The 15,385-nt window shown below is 39.5% G+C and overlaps 1 protein-coding gene across 3 annotated transcripts in view; it reads left to right on the top strand.

Annotated features, from left to right (window-relative positions):
• Nucleotides 1–15,385, top strand: part of LOC132821096 (E3 ubiquitin-protein ligase DZIP3-like) — a 112,448-nt gene that overhangs the window by 66,805 nt on the left and 30,258 nt on the right. For all 3 annotated transcript variants that reach the window (XM_060833619.1, XM_060833621.1, XM_060833620.1), the window contains 5 exons: nt 2,454–2,542; nt 6,444–6,500; nt 8,259–8,314; nt 10,311–10,608; nt 15,076–15,198. In XM_060833619.1, coding sequence (XP_060689602.1) covers nt 2,454–2,542; nt 6,444–6,500; nt 8,259–8,314; nt 10,311–10,608; nt 15,076–15,198 — 623 coding nt within the window. The remainder of the gene's footprint in view (nt 1–2,453; nt 2,543–6,443; nt 6,501–8,258; nt 8,315–10,310; nt 10,609–15,075; nt 15,199–15,385) is intronic.

Below are 15,385 nucleotides of genomic sequence, written 5' to 3'. Positions count from 1 at the left end.
TATTGCCTCAATTTTGTCTACGTCTGAAAATCTTTGAGACCCTTTTGTAGTAAAAAATCTATCTACCTCCACCTTCAAAATATTATAAAATTAACTGTGTTCCTGAGTCTTGGTCTTTAAGGAGAAACTCCTCTCCACTTTGTCAAAATCCTCTCAGGAACCGAAGTGTCTATAAAAGCAGAATACTGGAAATCTGAAACCAACACAGAAAATGTTGGAGAAACTTAGCAGGTCTCAACATGGTACATGAGAAATATTATGCACAACAGACATAACTCTTTGGATACTGTTGAGGGGAGTGGCCTCTCAGTAAAGCAATAACGGCCACATTTATTGCAGAAGTGCTGACTCTGCTGCACAGGGGACAAGTAAAGACTGTGGGGATACTGGTGTCAGAGAGATAGACGGGTATTTCTTTGGGCACAAACAGGATTCCTGGATGGTACATTTGGTGCTAAGGTCAAGGATGTCTCCGAGTAGCTGCAGAACACGGTATACATTGGTACGTTAATGCAAGGTAAAAGAAAAAAAAGGATGGGGTCCTAAAAGCACAATTTAGGGAGTTAGGAAGTAGGTTGAAAGGCTCCGAAGAATGAAGGAGAATCTCACAAACCTATGAAATTGTAACAGGACTAGTAGTAGTAGTAGCTTTTTATTTGTCATTTCTACCGTATACATCTGGATACAGTTTAAAAAAAAACAAGACAGCATTCCTCCAGGACCGAAGGTGTTACATGGACAGCACAAACTACACCCTCTTACACAATGTAAAGTGAATAGGAATTGCAAACCATGAAAGTTATAGCGTATTAGAAGAATGATAAATAATAGACATTTTTCTAGCGGCAATTCAAAGTCACGCAAAGAATTTCAGGTGGGAAGGAGCTCCATTATACTGTGTTTAAGGAGCTTGATAGCCTGGGGGAAGAATCTATTGCACAGTCTGACTGTGAGAACCCCAATGCTCTGGTGTCTTCTGCCAGATGGCAGGAGGGAGAAGAGTTTGAGTGAGGGGTATTGGGGTCTTCCTTGATGCCCTTAGCCTTTTGGATGCAGCGTGTGGTGTAAATGTCTGTAATGGAGGGGAAAGAGACCCTGATGATCATCTCAACTGTCCTCACTATCCACTTGTTAGGTCTTATGATTCGTGACAGTGCATTTCCCAAACCAGGCAGTGATGCAGCAGCTCAGAGTACTCTCAGTGAACCCTTTGTAGAATGTGGTGAGGTTGGGGGGTTTGGGAGGTGGGATTTCCTCAGCCTGTGCAGAAATTAGATACACTGCTGGGCTTTCTTGGCTATGGAGCTGATGGCGAGGGTCCAGGTGAGATTCTCCATCAGGTGGACACCAAAAAATTTGGTGCTGTTTACGATCTCCACAGGAGAGCCATCTATGTCCAATGGAGAGTGGTCACTCCATGCCCTCCTGAAGTCGTCAACCATCTCTTTCACCTTATTCATGTTCAGAGACAGGTTGTTGTCTCTGAACCAGTCCGTCAGCCGCTTCACCTCCACTCTGTATGCTGACTCGTTGCTATTTATGAAGAGACTGTAGTCGTATCATCAGCAAACTTGATATAATTTGACCTATGCATTGCTGCACACTTGTTGTGTCTGCAGGGTGAACAGCAGTGGATTGAGCACACAGCCCAGGGGAGCCCCTGTGCTCAGTATGATGGTGACCGAGGTCTCCCAGTCAGAAAGTCCAGGATCCAGTTACGAAGGAAGGTATTTAGGCCCAGCAGACTCGGCTTTCCAATCAAGTACTGAGGAGTGATAGTTTAAATGCCGAACCAAAGTCTATGAACAGTGGTCTGATGTAGACAGAGAAGATGCAGGAAGAAAATTCACAATGGCAGGGGAGTATCAGATCACGGCTCACAATTTTAAGAATTTGGCATAAACCATTTAAGACTGAGATGAGGAGAAATTTCTTTACCCAGAAAGTATTGAGCCTGTGGAATTTGCTACTGCAGAAAGCAGTCAAGGCCAAAACATGGCATGATTTCAAGAAGTAGTTGGGGCTAAAGGGATCACAGGATGTGGGGGAAATGTGAGGATTGTGTATTGAATTGGATGACTAGCCATAATCTTTAATGAAATGGAGCAAGCTGGAAGGACTGAATGGCCTACTACTCCTGTTTTTTATGTATATCAAATCTGAATGCTTTGTCAGCACAACTTCATGGCTAGTCTGTCCTGCCGCTTTCAGAAGGAAAATTTATTTAAATTACAGTTTTGTTTTAGAATTAGTTTTGTCGAAGCATGATTTGATTTGATTTGATTTATGATTTGATCATAACTGAGAGTGGGTACTGTTCAATTTTGTTTCATTATTGCAAACAATCACCAACATGTTTGTTTAACCAGTGCGCTAGTGTTCCTGTAATTGAGAAACCTAATCCTTATACATTACTAAGTGATATTAGGCTGACAAATTGTTAAATCTTTCAGCAACTGGCCTTCCTGCACTTACTGCTCCACAAGAGACAAAACAGCAAACAATGGAGCCAACTGACTTGAAGAGTGATGATGACTCACCGGTAAGATGCACCTTTTATAAATTTTCGATGGTCAAGTTTGGGAATTAGGTAGCTATGACCATGCTAATAGGACATGGTTCTTTCATGTCTAGCATGTGAAAGAAGAGAAAGAGAAAATCTCTTTGACAGTGAAAGATCCATTTAAATTTGTTTCCTCTTAAAAAGGTCATTATGCTGATTTGATTTAAATCAGTTCATTTTATATGGCTACTGCAAGGAAACATACTTTGCACTACCATAAGGACAATTGTAGTAATGGTGCAGTACAATAAGACATAATCTTGCAGCTCCACATGTACTATTTAATGCAGACATGACGTGTGTCTTATAAACGTTGCATCACTTATACATTTGATCAGGTGCATCTTTCCTAACAGCTATAGCATTGAGGAGAGGCCTGCTATCAGAATTTTTATACATCCATATACAGCTTTAGAATTGCCTACTGTGCAGCTAATAGGTCCTTGTTGAAAGGCTAAATAGGGTGGTTAAAGGACCTTTAAATAGTTAAAGAGGGGAGTGTTCCGCAGAGAGTATTAAAGTTTCCAGTACAAGTAATAGGACAGAGAGTATGGAAAGAGTAAGGAATCTTCAGGTACAGAAGATAAGGGGAAAACTATGAGGCAACGTAGGACCCGGTCATTACAGCACAGAAACAGATCCTTCAGTCCAACTTGTCCACGCCAACCAAATTTCCCAAACTAAACTAGTCCCACTTACCTGCATTTGGCCCATATCCCTCTAAACTTTTCCTATTCATGTACCTATCCAAATGTTATTTAAATGTTGTAACTGTACCTGCATCTGCCACTTCCTCTGGCAGTTCATTTCACATGTGAACCACCCTTTATCTGGAAAAAATGCGTCTCAGTCCCTTCATTCTCCTGTCATCTTAAAAATACACCACTTAGTTTTGAACTCCCTCATCCTAGGGAAACTACCTTTGCTATTCACCTTATCAATGCCCTTCATGATTTTTATAAACCTCTATAAGGTCACCTCTCAACCTCCTATGCTCCAGTCCTAGCCTATTCAACCTCTCCTTATAACTCAAACCTTCCAACATCGTTGTAAATTGTTTCAAAGCCTCTCCAATTTAATAATATCTTACCTATAGCAATGGAACCAGAATTGGACACAGTACTGCAAAAGTGGCCTCACCAACATCTTGTACAACCTCAACATGAGGTCCCAACTCCTATACTTAAGGGACTGAGCAATAAAGGCAAGTGTGCTATAAATGCCTTCTTAACCACCCTGTCTACCTGTGATGCAACTGTCAAAGTACTGTGTACCTGAACCCCTAGGTGTCTCTGTTCAATAACACTACCCAGGGCCCTGCCGATTGTTTGTTTTACTAAAATGTAATACCTCTCATTTATCCAAATTAAACTCCATCTGCCACTCCTCCGTCCATTGGCCCAGTTGATCAAGATGATTTTGTAATCCTAGATAGCCTTCTTCATTAACGATGATACCACCTATTTTGATGTAATCAACAAACTTTGCCTCCTGAATTCATATCCAAATCATAAGAGTTGGGATTAACTGGTATGTGGAAATGCATGGATTAATCAGGCATATCTAAGCACAGTTTTGTTAAGGAAAGATCATGCTTTGCTATTGCATTTATTTCAGAAAATAACAAGATGGATTGTTGAGGACAGTGCAGTGGATGATAGCTACACTGATTTTAATAAGGCACTTGACAAGATCCCAAATGACAGATTGGTCCAAAAAAATTAAAACTCTCGGATACAGGGAAATGTGGCACGATGGATTCAAAATTGGCTCAGTGACAGGGAACAAAGGCATATTTTTGTTAATGGAATGTGGTTTCCAGTTTGTTTCACAGGGTTCAGTATTGGTCCCTTGCTGATGTGATATACATTTATGATTTAGATTTACAAGTTAGAGACAATTGAGAAACTTGTACATTACACATATATTGGCCAGATAGTTGATTGTGAAATGGATGCACGTTGACTGTGGATGATGCCAGAGAATGGACAGAGAAGTGGCAAATGGAATTCCCTCCAGATTAATCATTTGGCCAGGGTAAAGAATGCAAGGGAATTCTGTGCTGTAATGCTTCTCTGGTTCGAGGTACTACTCCCCATTTTTCAAATCTGTTTTGATTTCCCCTACTATGCTAATTGTCATTTCCTCCATTTGCAGCTTCCTTTTGTCACTTAGGTCACTATTATTTATTAATCAGCCAATTAAAGGTGGACCTTAGGTCTCTTTGATTTTATCTTCTTACATTCAGGTTGCTCAGTCTGCAGTCTTCTTTGTACTTATTTGTCACGTCCTGTGTTAACCTACTTCCAGCAATAATGTTCTGAAGCTTTTTATTCACATTGGTAACAAGAACATCATATTGTGGCTCTGTCCAATTCTGTTGATGCTTTGTAAATGTTCTATTATCATGTCTTTTATAGTAAACTCTAGCATTTCCTCCACTACCAATGGTAGGCTAATTGGTGTATAATTCTTTTACAGCTATCCCCTGAGAAGCTGTCTCACAGGTCCCACTACCTTCCCCGATTCCCAAACTCAATAATGTAGGCCTCGTGCCTCGAACATGATTGATATAATTCTGCTCCACACTGCTCCCTCACAGATCCCACTACCTCCCCAACTCCCAAGATACGTGATATAGGCCTCGAGCCCTGCAGTGACTTATGCAATTTTGCTTCGTAGTGCTCCTTCACCCATTTCTTTGTATCTCCAACTCTTCAAATAAATAATCTCTTCAACTCCTCAGGTAATCTTCAGCCAACAAACTTGAAGTTTTACTGTAATGTCACCTTTTTTTCTAACAAGAACTGACTGTAGGACACCCTTCCCAAACTGCTTCACTGTGATGCTGACTGAAGGTTACTCTTTCCACATGGTTGACACTGGTGAAGTTAGAGTTGGGTGACTGTAGGGACAATGTGTGGAAAGCTGCAACCTCCAGATACATGCTCTGAATTTACATCATCTGTTTTTTTCAGGATGAAGAGGTAAATTCAAGGTAGTATGTAAATGAGCTGGGGTTCCAGTTAAATGTGCACAGTATACAAAACAAGGTAAATGAGCTTGTGGCCCGAACTGAAATTGGCAGGTACATGCAGGTTCAATTGGCAATTAGGAAGGTACTGCAATGTTAGCATCCATTTCGAGAAGGCTTGAATATAGGAACTGAGGCTGTATAAGACTCTGGTCAGACTGCATTGGGAATATGTTTCTAAGAAAGAATGTGATGGCCTTGGAGGAGGAAGACCAGAATTATCCTGGGAATGAATGAGTTTTTATATGATGAGTAGTTGAAGACTCTGGGTCTGTAGTTGAAGACGTTTAGGTGGATGAACAGGGATTTCATTGAAACTTATTTAATACTGAGGGACTTGGATAGGATGGCCATGGAGAAAATGTTTCCACTCATAGGTGAGACTCTGACATGAGGGCATAGCCTCAGTGAAGGGATAACCCTCTAGAACTGAGATGAGGAGAAACCTCTTTAACCAAAGAGTGGTGAATCTGTGGAACTCATTGCCACAAAAGGATGTGGAGGCCACGTCATTGAGTGTATTTAAGACAGAAAAAATAGGTTCCTCATTGGTAAGCTGGGCCAAAGGTTATGGGAGATGGGCTTAAGAATGGGGTTGAGAAGCATATCAGTCGTGATCAAATGGCAGAACAAACTAGATGGACAAAATGACCTAACTCTGCTCCTATATCTTACGGTTTTATGTGTAGAGGAAATTGTTGCCAACATCACCCAGTGCAAATTTGCATTACCCATCTGTTTCAAACGCTGTCCACTTGGTCCCCAATTTCGAACTGAAAGCTGGTAAAATATTTTAGGTGAAGGTTAAATGTCATTGTTTGGTCATTTTCTTTTGTCTTATTGTAGGTACTTAAAGCCAAAGCGAAGTCTAAGAAGAAAAAGAAGAAGTCTAGAAGTAAAAAGGTAACCTGTGTTATTGATTAGCTGGTAAAGAAGTGTGTTCTGAACTAAAAATCAAAATTGCAATTCAAAATAGACATTAAGTGATTATTTATGTATTTTAATGACATTCAAAACACAGGTCAGGATGCTGCATTCAAAATCAAACAAGCCGCCTTCTTAATAACTTTTTCAGTGCTTAATTATTGATGAAATTCATTTTCAGGATTCTCACTTTATGTATACATTTTTTCTGTACATTTAGACTTTATTCTGTCCTATTTTTAGCCAGATTTTGACATAATTCCTTCATATTTGCTTTCTGCATTCCTAGTCCAAATTAATTGCATCTGGAAACACCATACAACCCTAAGGTACTTCTAATGACCAATTTCCTTGAACTATTTCCATGCTTTTTACAGTTATGATTGATCTTTTATTTTAACGTTTTTAAACAGTTCATGGAAATAGATTTGCAAACACCTTGCAGTTATGAGCGAAGTTCTTGCCTTTTTTTTATCATGAGATCTCCAGCTAATGAGTGGTGACAGCAAAATAGACCATTACAGTAGGATGGTACCAGGTTCAGATTCACATTGTTGAATTCCAAAGCTCCATTTAAAAGAATTCAGAAGTTATTTCACAGAAGGGGAATAGTTGGGTTTTTGTTTGTGACATTGAGTGCCTACAGTTAGTTCGGAGGAGCATCAATAGAGACATTGAGTCAACCCTTTTATGAAGGTATCAGGAACAAATGAAGGGATTTATATTATGTTCTATTGGTTGGTGGGATGGGGGGAGTATGCAGGACATCACTTAATAGTTGTGAACATGGAAAGATTGGTGCATCCGATAGACTAATCAGCCAGCTACCTGTTACTGTTAAGTGATATGGAAGAATCTGCCTTTAATTTGGCAAAGGCAAACTGCTGCCACTACCCTGTACTGTTGAAGCCCTTTTATGAGCAGCTCATCTAGTCCTCTACCATCTCTGGGAGAATGCCACAACATGCTCTGATAAGCATACCAAAATAATTCCAAAAACAGATGACATGTAATCAACACTTTCAATAGAAACAGTTTCATAAAATTTGACCAACCTGCAATCAGGGAATCTGATTCATGAAATGACAGTAATGAGGACCCTTTTTGTTTCTTCAAACTTCTTTTTTTCAGGAATGTTCGTTACAATATTGGCAGAAACTGTGTGGTACAAATTTGCGATCCTGGTGTCATATCCATGATTTAAATTGTGTGAAACTTGCATAGCATTATTTCAACATGTTTGCATGCACCCATATCAATAGTGAATTCCATGTGGTGTTGATAGGCTGCATCATAGGCCGCTAGCTTGGAGAAAGCCAAGTAAACCAGTGTAGCTGTGGTAAATCAGTGCTCGGCAATCCAGTTTGATCAGAAAATGTGTCTGTAGAGTCACTTAACTTTACAATGTGGTTTGTGATCGGAAGCATCAAACAATTGGAAAAAGATAAACCAAATACAAAAGACTATGTACAGCAATTCTAGCGAGTCGATAATTATTGAATAGTAGTTCATGTTAATGGCAATTGCAGAACCAACAGTTCTGTAATGGAACATAAAGATATCATCACAAGTTTGCTCTAATCTATTTACTGTGATCCAGATCCATAGTACATGGATCTATTATCTTTACCCTATGTCAACACAGATTTCATTCGCAATGTGGAATCATTACTTTGATGGAAAGTAAAGCAAAGATGTGTGAATGAAATTTTCTGAAACTATATTCTTTCTTTTCAGGCTCAAACAAATGAGGATAATCGCAATATAACTCGGGATGGATTAATACATCAATGGTAAGCTTCATTTTTAATAGGCTTATAATTTTCACATGAGGACTTAATTGGTAACAATTTATTTTCAGTTTCCTCCCTTCACGTATAAGCCTATTTATCTGCACTTAGATTAAATTCGATTGTACTTTGGCCAGATTTTGACATAATTACTTTGCTTCATATTCTGTTCATACCAATGTTGTGTCAATATGAGCTTGATAAGCTAGTTGATGATGCATCACAAGACATGGAACATCTAACTAACTTTCCTTCCAAAGGACAAACAATCATTCTCTATCAAATGCAGCTGAATGATTCTACTCTTATATTATTGACATCCAGTTGAAATATTATGTCAAATTTGGACTCCTTAGCCTACAAATTTTTTTGAATCATTAGTGGAATTTGAGCATTGCTGGTAAGGCCTAACCCTAATTATCCCTGAGAAGGGTAAATGGCTATTTTTGGGCACCACCCCATACAGGATACCTGTCCTGCACTTTTACACAATGATCGAAGGACCGTCAGTTATTGGGCTTCTGATCCCATTCACGTGGAAAAGGAGCAGGCAGGAAGATGAGTTATGGAAGCAGAGGTTTATAGTTCAGGAATAGGCCCAGAGAAGCAAATAATATTGACTAGCAATGAGCTACCAAATCAGGATTTGAATTTGGGAATCAAGTTGACAAATCACATCTTCTGCCAGCTCTATTTTCAAAGGTAAATAACTTACAGAAAGCTGCAGCCAAAATAGTAAGGAATCCTCATGGCATGTCACTGTTGCCATAGGGTCTCAGATAGACATTTACTCCTTGGTTTGCATTTGAAAACAACCAAATTTCTGCTTCAGCTATAGATAATGGATACACCTTGTTTCCCTTCTCTCAATCACTTTTGGCACAGTCTGAAATAAGAAGAGAAATTGCTGGAAGTCTGGAAGCATCTGTGGAGAGAAAGCAGAGCTAATGTTTCAAGCTCCTAAGGGTCACTGGAGCTGAAATGTTAACTCTGCTTTCTGTCCACAGATGTTGCAAAGTTTGCTGAGTTTCTCTAGCAATTTCTATTTTTATTTCAGATTTCCAGAATTTATTTCACTTGCATTATGCCAGGCAGAAATATGTGTGTGACTGCAGCTTTCTTACCATTTGGAAGACACAAACTAAATCCTGGGAAACTGACCAATTTGTGATGCCTATTTTCAAATAGGCAAAAGTGAGGGCTGCAGATGCTGGAAAACCAGAGTTTTTAGGTCAGAGTGGTGCTGGAAAAGCACAGTAGGTCAGGCAGCTTCGGGGAGCAGGAAAATCGATGTTTCAGGCAAAAACCCTTCATCAGGAATAGATTAAGGGTTTTTGCCCAAAACGTCGATTTTCCTGCTCCTTGGATGCTGCTTGACCTGCTGTGCTTTTCTACTACCACTCTGATCTAAACCCCACTATTTTCAAACAGCTGTTGATTATAGAAGAGATTTCACATGTATGAATTTATTTAAATGCTAGAATCATTCAAAGTTTGAATATAGTGTTAATGGCAGGTTTGAAAATGTTAGAGTCATGTGTGTACTGCATGAAGCTCTCAAGTTCTTGTATTTCTGGAAAGTTTTAGCTTTAAGCCACTACCATGTATTAGGATCAATAGATGCATGAATAGGCAGGGAATAGAGAGATACGGACTGTGTAAATGCAAATGGTTTCTAGTTTAGAAAAGCGCAGTCTTGGTGGGTCAAACGGCCTGTTCTTGTGCTATAGTATTCTTTGTTATACGTGGAAAAATGCCCAATTGTCTATTTTTCATTCTGAGGGTCAATACTCTTGATATAAATGCATGTTGTCTTCATGCACCAAAGTCAACGAAGATGTGGGAACTGATTGGAGATAAAGAAAGCTTTTGTGAATAGAAGTAATAATTTGATTGTCCAGCTTTTCAAGACAAGTACAAGTCTTCTGCTGTAATTTGTCCTCGTGTTTAATTAACAGTAAACTTGCTAGGTAAACTTACCTGAGTTTTATTTATACAGTGAGACCCTATCAATTCCTGTGCAAGAGAACCAGCTGGATGATGGCAGAAGCAACAAGCAAGTGGCAGATTCCAGCTGTGATGTTTCTACATTTAGTGCTGACGTAGCTGTCTCATCGCGACTTGTATTGGGTACTGTGCACAACAACAATAATGCTGGTCCCTTTCTAACCAGTCATGAAGTCAACAAACTTGATGACTTACCTGATCAAACTTACGAAAGCGATGGAGAGCTGGATGAAACTAAAAATACACTCATTGATGAGGGGTCCACTGGTTCCTCAGTATGTACCTCATCAGTAAGTTCAAATCTGTGATCTTTTGAAGATATATTTTTACATAGGCCTGATACTCAGTAAAGTTAACTTAAGTATGAATTTGACACTCAAACATCAAATCAGAATTTGCTTTTGGTCGAGGTGAATGTTTTCTGGTTTAGAAGAATGCATGTTTATTTGGGTATAATAATTATAAGATGGTGTGACAGTTTTAACTTAGTTTGGCTTTTACTTAGTCTCTGTTCACCTTCCAATCTTTGTACATATCACTAACACAAGAACAGGAATGGACTGTACAGCTAATCAACGTTCCTCTGCCATTCAGTACGATCATAGCTGATCTTTGGCTTTAACTCCACTTCTCACCTGCTCTCCAGATCCCTTGGTCCGCAGGAAACCAAAATCTGTCTCTCCCAGCCTTGACTTTAGTCAAAATAAAGCATTCACACCTGAAGAGACAGCAGGAATGCCAATGTCAACCACGTGCTTCCCCTAACCGAGAGAGACACTTTACTTCAGGGAATGAAGTTTAGTGCCAGAACCACAGAAATGGCTCTGTATGGGTACAAGGCAAGGTTGATGCGAGGTCAGGTCCTATGATTTAAAGTTCAGTTAGGTGAGGTGGTCCTCAACACACACATGGATCACCTGAAAGCTGCTGCCTCACAAACTGGACAGGAGCAAAACATATTTGGCCCCTCAGAATAGCCAGAAAGGCCTGTTTGAAACTGTGTGGGTTCTCCTGTTCTGTCCAGTGTCGAAATGGATGCAACCTTGATACAGTTAGCACCAGAGGAAGAGGAATCTCTCCTGAGATGCTCCAGCCCAAGGGGTGGGTACAGTCCACTACACACTACCCATATCAGAATCTGAGGCAGAGCAACCACACCTGGGGTGAAAACATTGCAGGAAAATCAACAAGAGAAAGACCAGGTCTATATACCTGGACTTGGGGTGGGAGATGGTGGTTGGAGGGATGTGGTGATTGGAACCAGCTGGATCTCGTTTACCATGAGATCCTTGATTGAGGCTGCTTACCTGGGCCAATCAGGAAGCCCTGGCTGACCAATATACATAGGGGATTCAGAATCTCCTCACTTCAATGATTGATTCCGAGCTGGCTGGCAACAGCCAGTATCCTGTGCACATGTAAATAAAGAGTGACTTGGTGATAGGATACTTGCCTCCATGCAGTTATTTCAACATCCCTTTCAAGTAAAAAATTCCAGAGATTCACGATCCTCTGAAGAAATTTCTCCTCATCTCAGTCCTAAATGATATGTTGTTTATCCTGAAACTGTGATCGTGTTTCAAATTCCCCTACCAGAGGACCTGACCTGTGAATCTGCTCTGTGAAGCCCCTTCATGAACCTCACCTGTTTCATTGAAATCACCCGTCATAGGAGAATTCTCTAATCTAATAAACGTTAGTATACTGCCTCCAGTGAAAGTATATCCTTTCATATTAAGACTAAATCTGCAGTCAGTATTTAAGATGGAGTCTTACCAAAGTCTTTGTAGAATTTTAGCAATACTTCCTTAGTGCTAACCTCTTGCAATTTCCTTCTTGCTGTGCATTCGTGCTAACTTTGTTTTCCTTACATGAGCAAATCCAAATCTCTCTGAGCATCAACACTTGAAAATTTCATATTTTTTTAATAAAGTCTACTTTTCTAATCTTGCAGCCCAGTGAGTAACCTCACATTTGCACACATTGTACTCCCTTGCCAACTTATGTTCTCACCAAACCTGTCTACATCTCTTTGGAGCCTCTCTGTGTAATCTTCACATTCCTGTGTATTTCCACCGAGCTTTGTGTTGTCAGCAAATTTAGATGCATTATTCTGTTTCTCTTGGTCTAAGTCATTGATACATATTATGAATAGCTGAAGTTCCAGTAACAATCCTTGTAGCAATTCATTGGATGCTATCTGTCAATTTAAAAAATGTTCCACTGATCATTTCAATTTGCTTCCTGCCTGTTTAGCCAATCCTTTATCCATGCTAATATATATTACCTATAACTGCATGAGCCAATATCTTTCCACACCTTAGCAACACCATATTGAAGTCTTTTGGAAATCCAAGTATACTGTTATGACCATGGCTGATTTTATTACCCTGCTAGTCAGACCCCAGGCTGAAATCTGGCCTGATTAGATTTTTTGTTTCTCCCTTTTGCTTTTAGTAAGGTGACCTTTTACTGAAACATAATCATGCAATGCTGCAATTTAGTTTTACCAATAAATCAGACATTTATGGCTCAAAAGATATTAAGATAAAATAGAGTAAAGCCAGCTAATTATGTATAATAGAAATTTTAAGGTTTTAAAACATACAATCTCATGAATCCCAAAAATACTCCCACATTGTACTCTCACCAGAGTGAATTTCCTATTCTTTCAAATTTATACGCTTAGTTTAACAGTGACTTCACTTATCTATCTTGAGATCTGATACCCTCGATAAGGATCATTATAGATCGTAATAAAAGTTAATTTGTCCTAGCTATGAATGTTTCCACTAAGCCTGCAAAAATTCCAGAGTCTTTAATTGAAAAGCTTAATGAACTACACTGCTTATTTTATTCTCTTGTTAATTCTCCCAATGTAAGCTGAACCTTTTTAACTGTCCACAAAATCTCTCACTAATACTGTTTTTAAAATAAATCATCATGGCTTACTTACAAATCAATAATGAAATTTTTTCAGACACACAAACCCATATGTCACTTGGTAAAAATTCAAAAATCTAAAATAACTAGTATTAAGATATGTATAAATCGTACACCTTATAATCCTGAGGATCCTGGGATTGTATTCATTGGAGTTTAGAAGATTGAGGAGATTTAATCGAAATGTACAGGATAATACATGGCTTGGAAAGGGTGGATGCTAGGAAATTGTTTCCGTTAGGCGAGGAGACTAGGACCCGTGGACACAGCCTTAGAATTAGAGGGGGTCAATTCAGAACAGAAATGTGGAGACATTTCTTCAGCCAGAGAATGGTGGGTCTGTGGAATTCATTGCCGCGGAGTGCAGTGGAGGCCGGGACGCTAAATGTCTTCAAGGCAGAGATTGATAAATTCTTGATGCCACAAGGAATTAAGGGCTACGGGGAGAATGCTGGTAAGTGGAATTGAAATGCCCATCAGCCATGATTGAATGGCGGGAGGGGACTCGATGGGCCGAATGGCCTTTCTTCCACTCCTATGTCTTATGGTCTTAATCACAGCATTGAATATACTCTATTTGACCGAGCCTTTCCATTCTCGAAACCTCTAATAAATTTAGAGTCATAGAGATGTACAGTACGGAAACAGACCCTTCAGTCCAACCCATCCATGCTGACCAGATATCCCAACCCATTCTAGTCCCACCTGCCCGCACCTGGCCCATATTCCTCCAAACCCTTCCTATTCATATAACCATCTAGATGCCTTTTAAATGTTGCAATTGTACTAGTTTCCACCACTTTCTCTGGCAGCTCATTCCATACACGTATCATCCTCTGTGTGAAAAAGTTGCTCCTGGGTCTCTTTTATATCTTTCCCCTCACCCTAAACCTATGCCCTCTAGTTCTGGACTCCCCTACCACAGGGAAAAGACTTTGTATATTTATCCATCCATTCCCCTCATAATTTTGTAAGCCTCTATGAGGTCACCCCTCAGCCTCCAACGCTCCAGGGAAAACAGCCCCAGTCTGTTCAGCCTCTCCCTGTAGCCTCAGATCCTCCAATCCTGGCAACATCCTTGTAAATCTTTTCTGACTCCTTTCAAGTTTCACAACATCTTTCCAATAGGAAGGAGACCAGAATTGCATGCAATATTCCAACAGCGACCTAACCAATGTCCTGTACATGACATCCAACTCCTGTACTCAATACTCTGACCAATAAAAGAAAGCATACCAAATGCCTTCTTCACTATCCTATCTACCTGTGACTCCCCTTTCAAGGAACTATGAACAAGGTCTCTTTGTTCAGTAACATTCCCTAGGACCTTACCATTAAGTAAGGTTTGCTAAGATTTACTTTCCCAAAATGCAATACCTCACATTTATCTGAATTAAACTCCATCTGCCACTTCTCAGGCCATTGGCCCATCTGATCAAGATCCCATTGTAATCTAAGGTAACCTTCTTCGCTGTCCACTACACCTTCAATTTTGGTGTCATCTGCAAACTTACTAACTATACCTCTTAAGTCACACCAAGTCATTTACTGTATATAAATGACAAAAAGTAGTGGAGCCAGCACCGATGCTTGTGGTATTGTCAAAGATGATTTCCTTATTGTAAATCTGAATTGATTTTGTCTGATTATACCATGATTTATCAATGCATTGTTAAGACTTCCTTAATAATTGATTCCACAGCTTTGCTGGGGGACTCAGCAGTTGATTTTGTTTTTGTCAATATGGCAACAGGTTCAATTGTTCCAATGCTGATTTACTGAGAGAAGTTAAGCGATTTGATTTTCCCTTACAGGATTTATGTTCATCCTCATCAGTAGATGATAGAACCATTAATGTACAGGAGCACCTATGGCAAAATGCGAAAGAGAAATCGGAAATGAGGCGAAAGTTACTTGCCTTACAAAATGAAAACCAAGTAAGCTTTTTACAAGAGATTAGTAATCTGTAGTTCATCCAATCCTGCCAAAGTGTGATTATAATTTCTTAAAACAGACATAAGCATGTGTATTGGAAAATTACCATGAACAGATAATTTTCCACATATAATACTGCCTGCTGTTAATGTAGAGGAATTTATGACTTTAACAAAATATTTTATTTCA

The sequence above is a fragment of the Hemiscyllium ocellatum genome, chromosome 12, assembly GCF_020745735.1.
Source record: "Hemiscyllium ocellatum isolate sHemOce1 chromosome 12, sHemOce1.pat.X.cur, whole genome shotgun sequence".
Lineage (NCBI taxonomy): Eukaryota > Metazoa > Chordata > Chondrichthyes > Orectolobiformes > Hemiscylliidae > Hemiscyllium > Hemiscyllium ocellatum.
The sequence above is the reverse complement of the archived record's forward strand: the minus strand, read 5'-3'. Positions and strand labels throughout refer to the sequence as shown.